The 17,534-nt window shown below is 43.4% G+C and overlaps 1 protein-coding gene across 6 annotated transcripts; it reads left to right on the forward strand.

Moving 5' to 3' along the window:
- Positions 1-881: 881 nt before the first annotated feature.
- Positions 882-11,344, forward strand: TRMT10A (tRNA methyltransferase 10A). 6 transcript variants are annotated; one of them, XM_050338535.1, is made up of 9 exons: positions 1,076-1,239; positions 1,661-1,717; positions 2,101-2,404; positions 3,408-3,570; positions 5,427-5,498; positions 5,963-6,037; positions 7,029-7,178; positions 8,311-8,416; positions 9,626-11,344. In XM_050338535.1, the coding sequence occupies exons 3-9, from the start codon at positions 2,130-2,132 to the stop codon at positions 9,790-9,792; spliced, it is 1,008 nt and encodes a 335-aa protein (XP_050194492.1). In that variant the 5' UTR covers positions 1,076-1,239; positions 1,661-1,717; positions 2,101-2,129; the 3' UTR covers positions 9,793-11,344. The 6 variants fall into 6 exon arrangements, with proteins under 6 accessions (XP_050194494.1, XP_050194490.1, XP_050194492.1 ...); XM_050338537.1 differs by lacking the exons at positions 1,076-1,239; positions 1,661-1,717 and adding an exon at positions 882-979; XM_050338533.1 differs by lacking the exon at positions 1,661-1,717 and having other exon boundaries at positions 1,073-1,239.
- Positions 11,345-17,534: the final 6,190 nt, after the last annotated feature.

Here is a 17,534-nt window from a genome sequence, read left to right on the forward strand (position 1 = left end):
GCTGGCGTTTCAAGCTAGATATTAATAGTAACACGAGTAAGGTTTTAAATAGACCCTAGCAAATGCAAATCTAGCTATTTTTAAAGTCATGTTCAGAATAGGAATCACAAATTCAATCAAATATTATGGCAAATATTGAATTCCAACAGCAGTTAAAAGGTCAGTGTCTTACTATAGTGACACCATACAATTTTGTGACTTCAACACAGCTGTAGTAAACCTGAAACCAGCACTAAAACTGTAAGAGTGTGTATATCTGGAACCAATGAAACCTGAGATAAGCATTGATGCAGATGAAAAGGGTATTATGGTAGTGCGCACTCGTGTGTTTGCTAACTTTGTGTGCCTCGTTAACCAGGGGCAAACAGATATCTACATACTTGGGCTGCCCAAAATATATTATTCTCACACAACACAATCCCAGTCCCCAGAACGGACTGCTCTTAGAGGGCAGCATTCCTCCACGGAGTTATGCGGAGGCGAAAGCACGCTGCCCTTCGCTGGGTATCGACACCGGAGTTTAAAAATCCCATTGTCGGTGGCCTTTAAAAATAGGAAGCCCGGAGGCGAGCACCCTTTTTCGGAGGGGGGTGCTGGGTGAGGGGGGGAACGCGGCGCTGCCGGGGAGACCCCTGGGGCTCGAAACCCGCCCTGAGGAATGCCACCGGTTAAAAATACTCGGCTGGCCCCTGCGCGAACTCAGCGCAAGGGCCGTCAAAACCGCTAGACAAAAAAAAAAAAAAAAAGGTTTTCCCGCTCCTCGCCGAGCTCCCCCCCCAAAGTGTGTGTGTGTGTGCGGGGGTGTGAGGGGCGGCAGCGCCACCGCCCGCCGCCGGGGGGCGTCCCGCCCGCCGCCATCACGTGACCGCCGGGACCCGGGAGGCGCGGCGGGCGCGCACGCGCCGGCCTGCGCGCGTGAGGGGCCTGCCTGCGGCTCCGCCCCCTCCGCACGCCCGGGCGCGCGCGGGGCTGCTCGCGGGTACGTTGCGGCCACGCGGGGGGGAATATGGCGGCCCCGAGGGACCCGAGCGGCGCGGACACCGCTCACCGCCGCCTGTGGGAGCGGGGAGCACGGCCCTCCCGGGCGCCGTGGCCGGCTCTGTGCAGCCACTTACTGCGTGTGTCTCGACACAGACACACGTGTGTGCATGTGTGTGTGTGTCCGTGCGCCTGTGTAGGCGCACACGGGTGTACGCGCAGCGCTCGGCGTCCGCACGCCCTCAAGGCGGGGAAGGCGGGGTGCGTGCCGGCAAAAAACGCCGCGGGGGTGCTCCGGTGCTCTTGTGTGTGTTTCCTGGCTCTGCTGTCCCTGCGAGAGGTGGTGGGGAGTAGGGTGGGGTTTGCTGTTCCCTGCCGGACGTACGTGCAGTGTTCTGCGGCGGAGTGGTTGCCTTTGGAGAATTACGTGGGTGTCGAGTGCAGGGGACCTGCTGGGATGGAAAAGTAATACTTGCCATGGGAAAGGAGAGGCTGTGATTGTAGCTGGTTTGAACCCAGAACGTTTTGCCGAATGACAGTCTGTCCCCTTACTCGCTGTGTTTGCCCACTGACAGGGGCAAGTTTCTGTCGCTGTGCAGTGTCTTCGGCTTTCAAAAGAAATAAAAATTAATTTTGAAGGAGTGCCGCACGTTCACACTTCTTCTTTTTCTTTTCCCAACAGAAATTGGCTTCAGTGTCTTTAAAATCACATTTTTCTAAGTGCTGCCATAGTTACATTGTAAGATACCTCTTTAATTTTTTCTGTTTGTGTATATGAGAACAGTTTGTGTACACGTACTGTTACTGCTAATTTTTTTTTTCTTTTACATTAGATTCAGTATGATTCCCTACTTTTATGCAGTTGTGTTTTCACAAAGTTTTCAATTGGAAACTATTGACTAGTTGCAGATGTGGCACGTAGAGTTTCAGACCATCTGAATGCAGGTTATAATCTCTAGTATTTTCTATGTTACTGTTTGCAGAGGCACTAACATAGTTTTAAACAAACAAAAAAGGCCTAATTTTTTATTTTTCTTCGTTCAGGTTTATGGTAGGTGTTGAGTGATACTTATTGTAATTGAGCTTCCTGTTAATAACACTCATGATTGTTTTGTTTTGTAGAGAATTGGTGAGCAGAAAGCTTTCTTTTAATGAAATATTTAGCACATGTTGAGAAACAAGTCAGAAAACCCGGCCGAAAGCTAATGTCATCCAGAACGCCAACAGACAATCCAGAGGTGCCAATGGAAAATACCCTTTTCCCTGAAGTTCCTGATGTGGAAGGAAAGGTGAAGTCAAGTGACAGTCCAGTAGAGAGACGGGAGGCAGGCTCAGACAAAGAGGAGCACCCTGAGCCCATGTCCAAAAGGCAGAGGAAGAAGTTACTGAAGCAGAAACAGTGGGAGGAACAAAAAGATCTACGGAGGTATGCTTTGCAAAATAGCTTTCCTAGGTTCACGTGTAATATTTAGTGCTAATAATAATGATGTGTCAGCAGAATTTTCTTGTAAATGGCTTTAGCAAATCAAGGCAGTTGAACCAGTTTTCTCCCACACCAGGTTTAAAGCAGTAGCTGCAGGCTACTCCATCTGCACTTGAAGAGGCTGTAAAGGTGAGCATCCCCTCTTCCTGCTAGAAGTGTTCCTCAGCTTGGAGAGGATGTCAGGAGGTATTCAAACATGCATGGTTTTGATTTGTCAGAGGACAGAGAACCTGCGGCCTTGTTCCCTTCTGAATGGGCTGTGCCCTCTTTCCCAGGTGGCGTCAGACTTGGTGAATCTTACAAAGACAGTGGGCAAAAGCAAATACATTTGACAAGTAAAAGGCATTGCTGTAAGTTACGTTGACTTACAGTCTGTTAGAATAGTTCTGAAAGATGATGATCTTCTGTTCTAGTGTGTTGAGACAAAGTGTATCTGCAAGTGAGCTGATGGTGGTTTATCCTTATCCTGCTGACTTCAAGGTGTTCCTTCCCAAGGCAGTGACTGTCACTGTCTCCAGAATTTGATCTCCCAACTGCCTGCTCCCATCAGGGGACAGGGGAAAGGAGCAATTGCTTCAGAAACCTTTTAAAAAACAGGATGTAAATTGCCTTCCACGTTCTGATTCCGATACTGCAATTTTTGTCAATCTTTTTGGTTAATTCTCTTATGAGACTTGACCCTTAAATCCACGAGGCTCCTAGTAGTGAGTTGACTGAATTTGTGTCAGACGTCTGTCTTCGTAGGTACATACAGAACTTCACAAAGATGGGGGTGTGTTTCGTACTGGTCTCAGCCTAGCACAAATGCAGGCAACGTTTAACAAATTTAAACTACCAGAGTCACAGGACAACCACCTTGGTCCTAGAAGTCTGCCTTTGCGTGCATAACATGTACCTCAGCAGATCTGGCAGCACTTTTTGAGGATTGATTTGTCTGTTTATTTAGGCAGAAACGAAAAGAGAAACGCCAGAAGAGAAAACTAGAACGTCAGTCAAAATTGGATTCCAGCAATGAAGGGAATGACAGAAAGTGCATGCGCAGGGAAGTCGTTCCTAGCACGCTTCGCCTCATTGTGGACTGCAGCTTTGATGACCTGATGGTGTTAAAGGTAAAAGGAACTTACCCATCACTGAGAGGTTCTCCAGTGACAGTGTTGATGCAATGTCAGAGCGCAAAAACTGGGGAGCTGCTTGCAGGGCACAGTTACCAGGCTTCACGTTGTGGCAGCTCCCAGACCTGCTCACGTCAGTTGCTGAATTTTTTAGGCTTTGGGCCATACTTTATGTAAGTTTGCCAGAGATTCTGTTTGCCTTCATGGGGATGCAGTAAGTTGATTTGATTCCAAAAGCAAAAATATAGAAACACTTTGTGCTGGGTGTTCACCATGACGTTGGATGCAGTTCTACCTCAAAATGGTTTTGCTAAAAGGAACTGCAAATGCCACATGCAGTTGCTTTCTCTTTCAAAGTGGTCACGAGGATCCCAACTCTCTTAGTAAGTGTCTGTGGAAATTAGGATTTTGAGTATTGTGAGGATACTGGGCTTGTTCTCACAGTCACATGAGAGGTAGTTGGGACAGGAGGACACTCTTCAGCCCATCTCTGAAGTTATCTTAGATAAGGATGAAAGAACATAGGATAGATAAATACGGGAAAGATCAGTGGGATACCCAGCCACCGGTCAAGATGCTTGGCGTGGTGTTTTGAAAAGAAAGCAGCTCTAACTATACTAGGAACATACTATAAAAGTTAATCTGCAGCCTCCCATAAGAGTGCAGCCTTTGGTTTTTGAGGCAGATACCTCGTGCCTCCCTGTGCCCGAGCCCTTCTGCTGCTGCCAGGACTTCACTGCCCTATAAAAGCTTGAATTCCAGCTTCTGCACAGCCTGTCTGGCTGCTTGGGGAGTGTAATGCAGAGCATGTATAGCACTAATGGAGCCTAGTGCCACTCACCACAGAATTTTGGGGAAGCTCCAGTTGGCATTTTGGAACTTTGTTCCCCTCAGCAGTGCCCCGGAAGGAGGCACTCTGCCCCAGAGCAGAGGACCACCTTGATAGTTTGAGAGATGCCAACCAGATGTTTCGTGCTGGCTTCATCCTTTGTGAAACACATTTTCTTCCTTGGTCAGGCAGAGCCTCGTTAGGCCTGATATAAAAACTGGCACTTCTGCAGATGTTTAGGAAGGGTGAAGCCCTGTAGGTGACAGTGGTTGTGGTCTTTATCTGTGAGGTAAATTAGAGGCTTTCTCTAGTGTCTGTGAAACTTGGGTTGCAATATTTTGGTAGGTCTAGTTTATTCGAAATCCTTTGAAGTTATAAAAATACCAATGCAATATAATGGTGTTTCCTTATAAAATAGGAATCGATTACATTTGCAAAACACTGCTTTTGGGACACTGAGAATAGAACTGTGTAATGTACCTTATAAAAGCCATAATTGGCTCAAAAATAAGTCTACTACATTTTAAATAGTAATAGTTTAACTGTTGTCCAAGTTGTCATTCAAAATGCTGGAGCCAGACACTAGGCTGTTTGCATTGTTCTGGACTGCTTCAGGTTAATTAATTTTCTTAAATATGCACTGTATATTCTCAGGATTTTCTCATGGGTTAAAGACTGAGTGATAAATCTGTTTGATTCCTCAGATTAATTTTATGTGTTATAACATATAATTAAGTACCTGTGATGTTTCTTTTGGGCTTTTTTTCCTAGAATAATGCAAATCACATACACAGAGGTGTCTAAGTACACTTGTATGGAAAGATATGTGGGTTTTCTTGCCAACATAATCCCTGCACAGTGGCTGTTTTTTCTCTCAGGATCTGATGTCCGCACTCTCTCAGTAGTCACTTTTGCCAGTTAAAAGCTTCCTTTTTCTCTCTTTAGCTTCTGACTGGCTCATGGTAAAGCATTTTGTGATGGTCTGTATGAAGGACTAAGTAAAAACAAATTGTGTTGTGTACAGGATGTCAAGAAGCTTCACAAGCAGATTCAGAGATGTTATGCAGAAAACCGCAAGGCATTTCATCCCGTGCAGGTATGTTTAAACAAACTGACTGCTACCATGTACCAAACATATGAGAGAACTGTAGTAGAAAAAAATTATTTAAGCTGCCTGGTTTTAATAAGAAAATTACTTCTATTTTAACAGATTAAATTCCAACCTGTGTAATAAAAATCCCCATATGTATGAATAAGTATTTGCATGCAGGTGAAGCATGCCAGGTACTGGCTTGTTCCTCTAAGATCCTGTTGATACTCAGTTTTATCTGTGTCAGATTAAAAAAGAAAAGTGAGTGCAAATGCATAGTTATTTTTTAAATGTATCACTAACTGTATGAATATGGTCCTAGTATCACTTCCATCTAAAAATTATTAAGAGATTTAGCTAATAGGTAAGGGTAGAAAAAGTCTTATATAGTTGAGGGTAAAAAGAGAGGAAACAGATTGTGGCACATTAACATTTCTGTATTTTGTACCTCTTTTTTGTTCTGTTTGAAGTTTTACTTGACCAGCCATGGGGGACAGTTGAAGAGCAACATGAATGAAAACGACAAAGGATGGGTGAACTGGAAGGTGAATAATTGAGTATTTCTGTAAAAAGGGAAAACAGTATCTTGATTGTAGTTGCTAACTAGATTGTTAGTTGTGAGGGACGTGTGCTTTTTCTGTGTGGGTTTTTCTAACACGAGAACAATGGCGTATTGGAAATGGTGTAGCTCCTTCTGCTTTTTAATTGACTTAATTTGCACAAGCCAAAGACTGCTTATCTTGAATCTAAATTTGATTTTTGCTTGAAAAACTACACACACATCTGTTTTCACCTGTTTTTAGTGAAAAATTCCATTCTCTGATAAACTAAGCAAGACTGCTTGATTTAGGCAGTTTTAACAGTCATCTGTCTTGACGGTGCTTTTTTTTTCTTGGCCAGAATAATACCTTGAATATCATGATGTGATTCTCTTGTGTACACCTTTGCCTTCATCACGTTGCCTCTCAGTATTAAGTGTTCTTTAGAGTAAAGAAGCTTGTCTTATGGTCAAACTCACGTTGGTTTTCCTTGTACCTCCCTGTTAAACCACTATTCCGACAACATCAAAGGAAGAGCACTTTGCATAAATAAAACCAGACCTATTTTCAGCATTTCTTGTGCAATAGCTGCTTTACAACAGCATAGCATAAACCTCTCTTAACGAACAATTAATGTTAACTAAGCATTTACTTCTGGTTTCACCGTTTTTGGAAAGGTGGACTTGAAAATCACTTGGATCCCCCTAGGAGAAATATGGTAACATCTGAAGGGAATCACAAGAAATTAAGGATTTGTAAGGTTCTTTGGGGGTTTCGGAAAATTTCCTGTTGATTTTTACAAGTCAGTGCCATAGGGACTGGATTGTTTTTGCAGAAATCAGTCTGCAGTGTGGTACATCCTTAAACATGAATGAGGGATGTGGAATGACCACAATTCTATTGGATTTATTTTGCTGGTCCCATCTTGGGTCTGTAAAGCTTGGCCAGCAATCCATCCGTTGAATGTAACTTCTTTTAACTACCTTTTTTTTTTGAGGACATCCAAATTAGAACAGAGCACTACAGTGAGCTAATAAAGAAGGAAGACCTAGTATATCTTACCTCAGATTCCCCAGATGTTCTCAGAGAGCTTGATGAGAAGAAGGCCTATGTGATTGGAGGACTGGTAGATCACAATCACCACAAGGTAAGCCGTGGATCTGATTCTTTATAGCCTTTTTTCTTTTTTAGCACCTTATTTGACATAAATACTGTTTGTGTGTAAACTAACAAAATAAATAATAAGAAAACTTCTTCAAAAAAAGACTTCAAAAAAATTTTGAAGAAATGTGGAAAAAAGCTTTTGGTGGTAGCAGTAGCTTGTGTTCCAGGGTGCAGGCATGATGAGCTCTTTTGGATTTTATCTTTTCATTTTAAATATAGGAATGGAATTAATAACAGTGCTCAGCTTACTGAGAGCCATAGTTTCAGACAGAAGGGTTTAGTTTCCATTAATGCACTTGCAAGTGCACATGCATGCTTGGATGCCCATGTGCCCAAATATAGATGAACAGCAGCACTTGCATCTTGGGTGTCCTTTTTTTTAATAAGTTTGGTTCTCAGGAGAACTTGGCCAAGTAACGCACATGCCTCAGGGAACTGGTTCCCTTCCTGTATGTGGGATCGTGCTGTGTGGACCTGGAATGTCACAAGAGAATGCAGCTGCGAAATCAAAGTGCCGATACCGCTTTAGTATTTTAGTGGGATGCTAAAAAAAGGGATGTCTTTTTGTACCAAATGATACTTCAGCAGTTAGTCCACAGTGAAAGGCTTGCGGGGAGCTGAAGCAGATCCTTTACATAGACATTGTGATATAAAGTGTTCACATAATTTTAAATACTCTTTTTTTGCCCACCTTGGGCACAGGACTTGTCAGGTATAAGAAAGCAAGCAACATTTCTTTATCCTTTACTCCTCCTGTGAAAAAATACACAGTGACTGCAGTGTGAGTAACTTTGTGCTTAAGCATAAGCTCACCTTTAAAACAGTCTATGGCTGAATTGTTCTAGAGCTGCAGCTGCATGAAGTTTTATTTACAATCCTTTAGGCCATAGGTCAGAGTGTGACATATACAGAAAGCAGTGAGTTTTCCAAAAGGTAGCTCTTTTGAGGCAGGTAATGTCTAACCAGGGTAAGTTTCTTTTTGCAGCTGTGTTCTAAAGCAAGATCATGGCAGCACCAGCAAAACTCTTACCAGAAAATTATAACTGTAATAAATCTGCATGGGCTGATCCAAAGTGGTGATTCTGAATCCACTCATTTAGGTGTCTTTCCCGCAGGGAATAACTTACAAAAAAGCTGTAGAGCAGGGCATTGGTCATGCACAGCTCCCACTTGGAAACTTTGTCAAGATGAACAGTCGGAAAGTGTTAGCCGTCAATCATGGTAAGTTTTAAATCGTAAAATAATGACATTATTGTAGAATATACCTATGATATTCACAGTTTGAACCCTCAAATTGTGCTGTAGTGCAGGTACCTCAACCTTGTTTTATTATGTTGATACTGCCTTTGGGATACAGTAATTGCTCTGACCTTAATTTAACCATATTATAAATATGGTTAAATGTAAATGATGGTGTCTTAGCGACTCAGGAGTGCACCTCCTATCCTGTTGGCTTTTCTCATGAATACTTGTGGCATTCTTATCATCTTGGTCTTGCTTGCAGGCTTAATGTATAAGTGTTGGAAATTATTCCGTGTATTTTAGGTCGGGGAGGATAAATGTCTGTAATGTTTTCACCTCCTTGGGCAGCTTTGTTCAGCAGCAATTGCCTCAGTACCTGTAGACTCACCCCAGTTGGTATCAGTGGTACTCTGGTCTGCTGAGCTTTCATAACTCACTTTTACCTGGTTTCCTGGTTCTGACTGAAGTATTCAATTGCTTAACCAGGTCTTGAATCCCACTCCTTTTAAACTTTGCATTTTATTACTAGATCATCTTTCAGTGTCATTAAACATAAAATACATGTAAAACAGAGCCTACTCAGACCTTTATGGAAATTTTTGACATGGTGTCAAAGGCTTTTTTGTGCCCCACTGCACATTATAGTATGTCACTGGACTTAAATATTATCAAACCTCATATATTTGTAAAATTTTACAAATTTCTAAAACTGGATCTTTAACTGTCACTTTATATAGAAAGAAAAAAGGTAATTATAGGAGTTTTTAGGAAGACTTTGGGCTGTCTATATGTTAGGGAGGGGTCAAAATCTTTGTTAAAGTGTATCCACATCAGTATTTCTGTCAAACATGGGATAGCATTGGTGCCTGTATAGAAGGCACTGATAAGACCTGAAGTACTTGGCGGGGGGACGTTTCTCTGTCTCTGAGAGGAATTCATTCAAACCTGGAGCTGCTGCAGAAAAGCAGTGCTGTAGGTACTGTCACACAGCTGGAGGCTCAGATCCGCTTGGTTGGGGGCTGCAGCAGTAGCAGAATTGCCTTGTCTGTCCCTGGGTACACTTCATCAGCTTCCCTGTGAAAATGCCACAACAGAATGCACCTAAGCCTCTGTAAAAGTTGGATTTGGGGGTGTGTTCCTATCAGCAGTTCCCTGTAAGAGAGCTGATGGGTTTTCTTGATGTTGCAGTGTTTGAGATCATCCTTGCATACCTGGAGAAGAGAGACTGGAAGGAGGCCTTTTTCAGTGTCCTGCCACAGAGGAAAGGGGCTGTTCCTTTGGGAGAAGCCAATGATTCATCCAAACATGCTCTGTCTGGAAAAGAAGATGAAGACAATGACTCGGACAGTGACTAGGCTTCAGAAGGAGATGATGGGGAAGATGAGACACACAGTTCGTGGGATAAATCTGGGACATGAAGTAGTTACACTCCAAAGACCATCTGCTGTCTTTGTAATACTGAATTCTCTCAGTGCTCGGCAGTTCCATAGTTTGCCTAAAGCTGTTTGTGTACATGAAGGGTAAAGTTAAATGCAGTTTTTTACCCTGAAACTTCAATATTAATAGCTTAAAAAGAAAAAGAAAAAAATGGCAAATGCAGCATTTATTTTTCCCAAGGAAGCTGTTTAATTTAATTTTTTAATATTATTTTTTTATACATACTAATTAGGGTGTAATAGCCAGGGGCATTAGTAGTTACTATTTTAATGTATGCATTCTTCTCCATTTCTACCCTTAAGTTTTCTTAAAAGCAATTAATGACAAGCATTCCCATGACTCCAAAACCTGCACCACTAGTGCCTGTTGCAGAGTGTACATGAACAGTCAAAACAAAAAAACAAACATCCTAATTTTCCTGAACTTCTCAACAGTCAGTCGCAGTCAGCTGAACTGCCCAGTGTGTATATTGTGCTTAATTAGGTGGGGTCAGTAGATGAAATGTGAGTGTGGGGTTAAGGCAGTGCCTACACTTGAGCTTGAGTGGGATGGGTGTCAGCACAGGCGCAAATCATGTGCCTTGGTTGGCACATGTTGTGTGTTGAGTTGAGGTGGCACAATGACCTTTAATTGTTTCTTCATCTTCTTAGCAAAATTTATCTCACAGCCTCAGAACAATCCCAAGGAGGCAGGAACTCTTCCTTACGAGTCACTTACTCAGATTCAGTATTCCTGTTTAGTTACATGATCCTGTTTGTATTTTATTGTCCATTAAATATTTTTCCTTTAAAAAAACAAGTCATAATCTTAGTCTTGGCTGGATGTTCTGATTCAGCTTACTTCTAACTGACTTAAAGGGCTTCTGCAGAGTAGTGAAGTGGATACCTTGGAAGTGAGGCTTCACTTCAACCCCGTGAGCCTGCCCCATCCCTTTTTTCTCCAGGGACTAGCCAAGTAGCTGCAGTGCCTGAATAAGAACAGCTTTCACACTGGTTGGCTGAAGAGCACGAGGACATGGCATCCTAACTGTTCATATCTGCTGAGCGGGAATCAGAGGGCTGATTCAGTTATGACTGGGCTTAAATCCATTTTTCTTCCTCTTTTGTGGTTACTGTGTTCAAGTGGAGACTAGAAACAGGATCCCAATGGTCTGTAAAGGGTTGGCAACCAACTGGTTATGACTTACACACTTAGTGCACTTCTCTCCTTACTTTCTAAACAACTGGAGGAAAGTTTCTTCTGTTAAAAATACGGATTGTGGTTTGTTGCTGAAATGCTGTGGGCATTTTTTGGGGGCTTTATAAAACCGTGATTGCTTTGTTCCAGAAACGAGATCAGCCTTTGCAGAAAAGCATTGCCGTTTTTATTTCTGTAGCAAAAAAGGCAGCCAAAGTATACCCAGCATGCATTACACTGATTTCCCGATAGAAATGTGTAAAGCAGTAAAATTTGGAAGGAGTTATACTTCTACAGCTGAAGTGTGTGTGATAATGCACATAGTGCCTATGAAACCTGATCTAAGACTCCCAGTCTATTAAACTTTATCTAAGACTCCTAATCTATCCAAGATTTCCTTAAAGCCATTTCATACATGTGTGCCACTTACTCAGGCTTGAGAGTGCAGGAGCAGATTGCATAGACAAACAGGAGACTTGGGAGACGTGCTGAAATCTTCTCAGGGAATTGCTGTGCAGCTTAAAACAGCCTGTCTTACATCTTTCCCAGGGAAATTCGATAAACAGACACACCCCCATGCGCATGCAGGTGTTTCTAAATTAAGTTTTACATCTGAAGCTTACCTGTCTATGGAGACAGAGAAGGCAAAGATGATCTGGTATGTTGCTCTTCGCAGGCTGCTCCTGCTAATTCCACAATGTCACAACAGCTTGGTGGCCAGCTGTTGCCTTGTCTCAGTCACCTGGTCCTCCTGTCCACAGGAGGTGCCTCAGCCCGTAGTTGGTGTTGCTGCTGTTTACCTGTTCTCCTTCTGTGCTAACCTAATGAAGTCATACGAGGTTGGAGTTCATGCCTCTTGCCACGAACTGGATGCTGTCCTTGGGATGTTCACTGGTGAGATGGAGCAGTAAACAAGTAGAGTGGGATTTCAGTGGGCATGGCCCTCTGACTACCACTGCCATCCTCAACCTTTCATATCCTACAGTTTTTCAGCTGTCTAGAGAAGGCTGTTCTTGGCAGACCTGGACTTGCACTGAAGAGATTTCTGTCCCTCTCCTAAATGCTCTAGGTTCTCACCTGTTCACTGGTGGAATCAGCAGCATTGGACATGACCATACTACAGTGGTGATTTGCTTCCAGGCAGCAGGCTGCAGCTGTGCAGAAGTCCTCTCTGGAGAAGTGATGGCTCAAGAAGCCCTAAAGCCTCATTCTTGCTATGAGTTTGGTGTAAAGTAACTGATGAGAACAGTTGAATTGGTTGTAGCACGTGAAAATGGGCCAGCATCAGATCAAGTTTATTCCTCATTTGCAATCTCCAGATCTGGCTGTATTGTTCTCAATATTTTCAAGATGGGGACACTTGCATATTTTAGGCATGGCCAACTAATGCATACAGTGTAAACAGAGACAAATCACTGTGCTGTTTTATAACAGGAAAAGACAAGGAATTAGTTTCTGATAAAAGGAATAAATATTTACATGGAGTGCTCTTGGGCATTTCTTAAAGAAAGGTCCTTCTTTAAACCAGCTTTCTCTGTACAAAGTTAACAAAACTGTAGAAAAACATGCAGGGAACAGGTTCTCTGCTTCACTGTGCTCTCCTCAGGGAAGATCAGCTCTAACATGTTTGTCTAACCAGGCCTTAGAGATCTCTGAGGTGATGGTGCCACAACATCTCCAAGCAATCTCCAAGCAACTTTTGCTATCTGTGCCCAGAGAAATTTTTTTCTGAAGTGTAGTTTGAATCTTCCTTGTTTCAGTTTAGGTAGATTTGTTCCCTGGCCCTGATGGAGTTGAGGAATAGGACGTGAAAAAAGAAGCCGCACAGCTCTAGAAGAAGATGAAACCTTTGTTTCACCACCAGGTGTCATTGCTGTGCTTAGGAAAGCTCTGATTTTCATCATTGAGCTTTGTGAAGTTTCAGGTGTTGCCAGAACTATTGCTTAGCAATCCTGAGCAGGTGCTGAACAGCAGAATACAGCCAGAGATCTTTACACCTGTCTAGTAAAGTATTAAAAAGGCAATAAAGAATGAATCAATGAATCTGAAGAGAAAGTGTCAAAATATGAAGGGTATATTGCAGAAAGTCAAACCTTCAGGCAGAAATGGGCAAACTTTATTTCAGCATGGAGTGGGGAGGTCACAAGAAGATGCCGTAAGTAAGCCTATTGTCTTATTCTCTCCCACTGAGCCTCAACTCCCCTGATTATGGGTGGGATATGACAGAGCAGATTTCTAAAGTCATGCAGCATCCATCTACATCCGTGTTGTGGCAATTTCCCCTTGCTAGTCCTTTCCCTTGATTCAGGTGAATTTGTGATTTGGTTTCCACATCTCCCATGTCATACATGCTCATTGACTCTCTGCTTGCTTATGGAGCAATAGTGTTTGATTCTAGACACGGCTCTGCGGGAGGGCACCTGAATTATCTGAGTGGTAAAAAGCCTCTCTGAATACCCCCATCTTAGAGGTTTTGGTCAAGAAGTTGACCACTGATGGTGGTGTTTGCAGTGCAAGCTGGCATGCTGCACAGGGGTGCAGCTGCTGAGGGGATCCACAATGACCAGTTATTCCGAAAAACCAAATCGCCACCTGGGCTCAGGGCAGTCTAGGGGCAGTGTGACAGCCAGCTGCAGGAGTGCAGGATGTGGCATTCCTAAAGTCCTTAGAGCTTGAGGATAAGGTCAGGGACATTTGAAGAGTTCCTGCGTTTCTTTGACTTAAACAGAACTTTAGATCGCTCTTGCTGTGTTGTAGATCACACTGCAGATCATAGGTCCACCACACAGTTATTGGTGCTCGTTCATATTACTGTAAAGTATCCATTTACTCTGCAGGAGGCTTTAAAATAAGCTTTGAGTAAGCCCATATTCTTCTTGTCATCAGTTACTCTGAAAAGCAGAGATGGACTTCAGTCTGACTTCCAAAACTAAAGCTGAATAAACTTTAGCCCATCTTTGAAATGTGTAGCTTAATTGTCTCTCTTCCAAGAAGGTGGCTGTGTTAGCTGGAACAACAGCATCTACTACTGACAATCCTAAAGCCAATTAATAAAATGTTTGAGTCATATTCACTCCCTTTTGTTCCATTTTTACTTCAAGTAGTGTAAGATGTGGGTTTTTTTCTTCTTGTTTGCCTTCTCTGGCTGTGATATTTTCAGAAACCTAAAAGGAAGAAAAGGCATTATTTAAAAAAGGGATGTTCATACTTGATTCAGTGCTCCCTTTAGATACTATTTTTCTCTTCAAAATAATACTTGCTCTAAACTCACAAACTTTCAGAACCACTTATTTAGCTGATTTGCAGCTTCCACCTTTGGCTTTTGTTCTTCAGCTTACTAAAATGAATAAGACGTTGTCCCGTGATGCAATTGACTAATTTTCTGTGTGTTCTGGAAAGATGTTTATTTCCAGATGTCTTTGTTTGCATTCTCACGAAACTGGATGACATCATCCCATATGTGTTTAATTCAGCTCCACTACCTTGACATGCATATTGGTATAATCTCAGATATGACCCCTAAGCTTTTTGAAGAGCTTAACCTGCCTTGCCTGCAAGCTCTGAATCCTACCTGCTGCTCAGTTTTGTCTCTGCTCTTCAATACTAATGAGCACCTGCAGTGTTTTGTGTACCTGAACTTTGGACATCCTTAAATGTGCAGGTGGAAAAATACAGGAGCATTGGAGCAGTCACAGCTTCTGTACTGTGCAGGGTGGGACTTCAGAGATGTTGTTGGTTTTTTTCCTACCTCCTGCTGCCATGTGGCTTCCAGAGCTGAATCCTTTGTGTTACCAAGTTCTGAACAAGAGACTCATAAAGAGTAACTTGAAAATTGCTATCACACAGTAGGAAAAAATGCTGAATTTTGAATTTAAACAGAAGGCTTATTTATCTTTTAACAGCTAAATCACGGTCTGAAAAGAAACATGCATATACCTTGTTTTAGCTAAAGCTAATATACATTTTATAATTTGTAGGGCAGAATGTGTAGTTGCCACTAAAATCTGTGATGTATAACTGCCCTTAAAGGTTTTTTTCTGTAAAGAGTTAAGTCACTTGAGCTGTGGTTAAAGTGTTCTCCTGTTAAACTGAGTCAGGTTTGGTGCAGAAGAACTGATTTTATGTTAAAAGAAGGCTGTTTCCTAAATCCCTCGCTCTCCTTATCTGGAGTCAACATCATGCGTTGCTTCAGGAAAGCAAGCAGTGCAAGGGTGCTCAGCCCTGATAGGAGTGAGGAGTGGGAAGCAGGTTGTACTGCCTGTGAAGTGTCAGTAAAGGAGAACCACCTTCTATTACAAGCACCTGGTAGTCAGAAACTGTAGCTATGGCTACGATCTGCTGAGCATGGCCATTGCTTCATGTCATTTGCCCAGGTTACAGTCCCCAAGTAAAGATGGCCTGGAGTTGCATGAACAGGTCTTTGTGCACTGCTTCTGGTGTGCAAGCTCACCAGCCATGAGCACCTCCCAACATGTTCCTTCTCTTCTGCCTCTGGCACAACATTTCTGCTGAGGTTAATAAGTCACTGAAGAGAGAATATCAGTCCATCATGTTCAGTTGGATAAAGTGGGACAAAAAGCTGATAAAGGAATTTTGTATCATATATCCATAGAAACATAGGATATCTTGAGTTGGAATGGACCTGCCTCAAAGTCCAGTTCCTGGCCTTGCACAGGGCAGCCCCAAGAGTCACACCTGAGAGCATTCTCCAAATGCTTCTTGAACTCTGTCAGGCTTGGTGCTGTGACCACTCCCCTGGGGACCCTGTTCCAGTGCCCAACCACCCTCTGGGTGAAAAACCTTTTCCTAATACCCAACCTAACCCTCCCCTGACACAGCTTCATGCCATTCCCTCAGGTCCTTTCCCTGCTCACCAGAAAGAAGGGATTTTAATTGCATAAGAAGGAATACAACCTGTAGATAAGCATAAAGGAAAGTCCCCTTCATAGTGACCTACCCGGAAAGGGGAGAGGATGGGTCTAGGGATCAGTTAAGTAATCTTTGGCAAGTATTAGAGCAAAGGGTTGAGCCAGTGGGCCTACGCCAGCTAGTCACAAAAGAGCGGCACTGTAGATTCCCTGCGTGCAAGGGCCATTGTACACCTCGAATTGGAGCCTCACCCTCCTTGCCTTTAGAAGTTGGGCAGAGCAAGGCAAATAAAGCAGCTTTTGCAACATACTTACGTAAGTCAGCGTGTGCCTTGCTGGCACCACCTGCAGTTCCTTTTATTGCCACTTTCTTCCTTAAGACTGTCCCACCTACCACTGTGCAGGCTGCAGACAGGATCCACTGTCCAGTGTTCTCAGTTGAAGGCACTCACTCTGGACAAGGGACTGAGTTTCCAGGTGGCCTCAGCTCCACTCCCTGGAAAAAAAGTCATGGCTTTGATATGCATATAGCTAAAGAGATGAGGAAAATTTTGAGGGGAACTCAAGAGGATTACAAGGGTGTTGGGAGTTTTTGCAGGGAGAAAATTAGAAGGGCCAAAGCACAAATAGAACTTCATCTGGCTGCTGCCACAGACAACAATAAAAAATGTTTCTATAAACACATTAAAAGGAGTTATGCCTGCCCCGTCACGCATAACGGTGACTTGGGAAGCCAAATGCCGTCACTCCAAATGTCCCCACCTTCATCCTTCTTCCCCCAGTTTATATACTGAACATGATGCCATATGGTCTGAAATATCCCTTTGGTCAGTTTGGGTCACCTGTCCTGGCTGTGTCTCCTCCCAGCCTCCAATGCACCTGCAACTTCCTTGCCACCTTGTCAGTATGAAAAACAGAAAAGGCCTTGGCTCTGTGTAAGCCCTGCTCAGCAATGACAAAGTCATCTCTATATTATCAGCTATGTTCAGCACAAACCCAAAACAAAGTCCCATACCAGCCACTGGGAAGAAAATTAACCCTACCCCAGTCAAAACCAGCACAGAGGTTCAGCAAGGCCAAGTGCTGGGTCCTGCTCTTGGGTCACAACCACCCCATGCAGTGCTACAGGCGGGGGGCGGAGTGGCTGGAAAGTGGCCTGGAGGAAAGGGACCTGGGGGTGGTGTTTGACAGAGGGCTGAACATGAGCCAGCAGTGTGCCCAGGTGGCCAAGAAGGACAATGGCATGCTGGCCTGTATCAGGAACAGTGTGGCCAGCAGGACTTAGTCAGATTACATGCAGCATTTAATCTCTTTTTTTGCTTGTTTCTGAAGGAAAAATGTTGATTTCAGAATGCTGGGCGTAATTTGAAAAGAAGTCCACAGCAAAGGCATGCAGTGCTGACCTCCACCCAATCCCTTGCACCAGCATGTTGTGCCAGGAGAGGCTGTGTGGGCATGTGAGCAGCGATGGGGCCTGTGCTTGTGGGTGTTGATGGAACCGAAGGGTCAGGCACTCGCAAATCGAGCAGGGTGTTGTGGCTGGTAAGATACATGCATTCTGTCCCAGCTGTTCTTGCTGACTCACAAAAATCTTTGCTTATTTTTGTTTTCCCATC

The sequence above is a fragment of the Myiozetetes cayanensis genome, unplaced genomic scaffold (genome assembly GCF_022539395.1).
Source record: "Myiozetetes cayanensis isolate MyiCay16 unplaced genomic scaffold, myiCay2020 scf7, whole genome shotgun sequence".
Classification (NCBI taxonomy): domain Eukaryota; kingdom Metazoa; phylum Chordata; class Aves; order Passeriformes; family Tyrannidae; genus Myiozetetes; species Myiozetetes cayanensis.

Coding starts and splice junctions, on each gene's coding strand:
- TRMT10A (XM_050338537.1), top strand. CDS start 2,130: ATGAAATATTTAGCACATGTTGAGAAACAAGTCAGAAAACCCGGCCGA. Junction 3,571..5,426: donor ATGACCTGATGGTGTTAAAG/GTAAAAGGAACT, acceptor TGTTGTGTACAG/GATGTCAAGAAGCTTCACAA. Junction 6,038..7,028: donor AAGGATGGGTGAACTGGAAG/GTGAATAATTGA, acceptor TTTTTTTTTGAG/GACATCCAAATTAGAACAGA.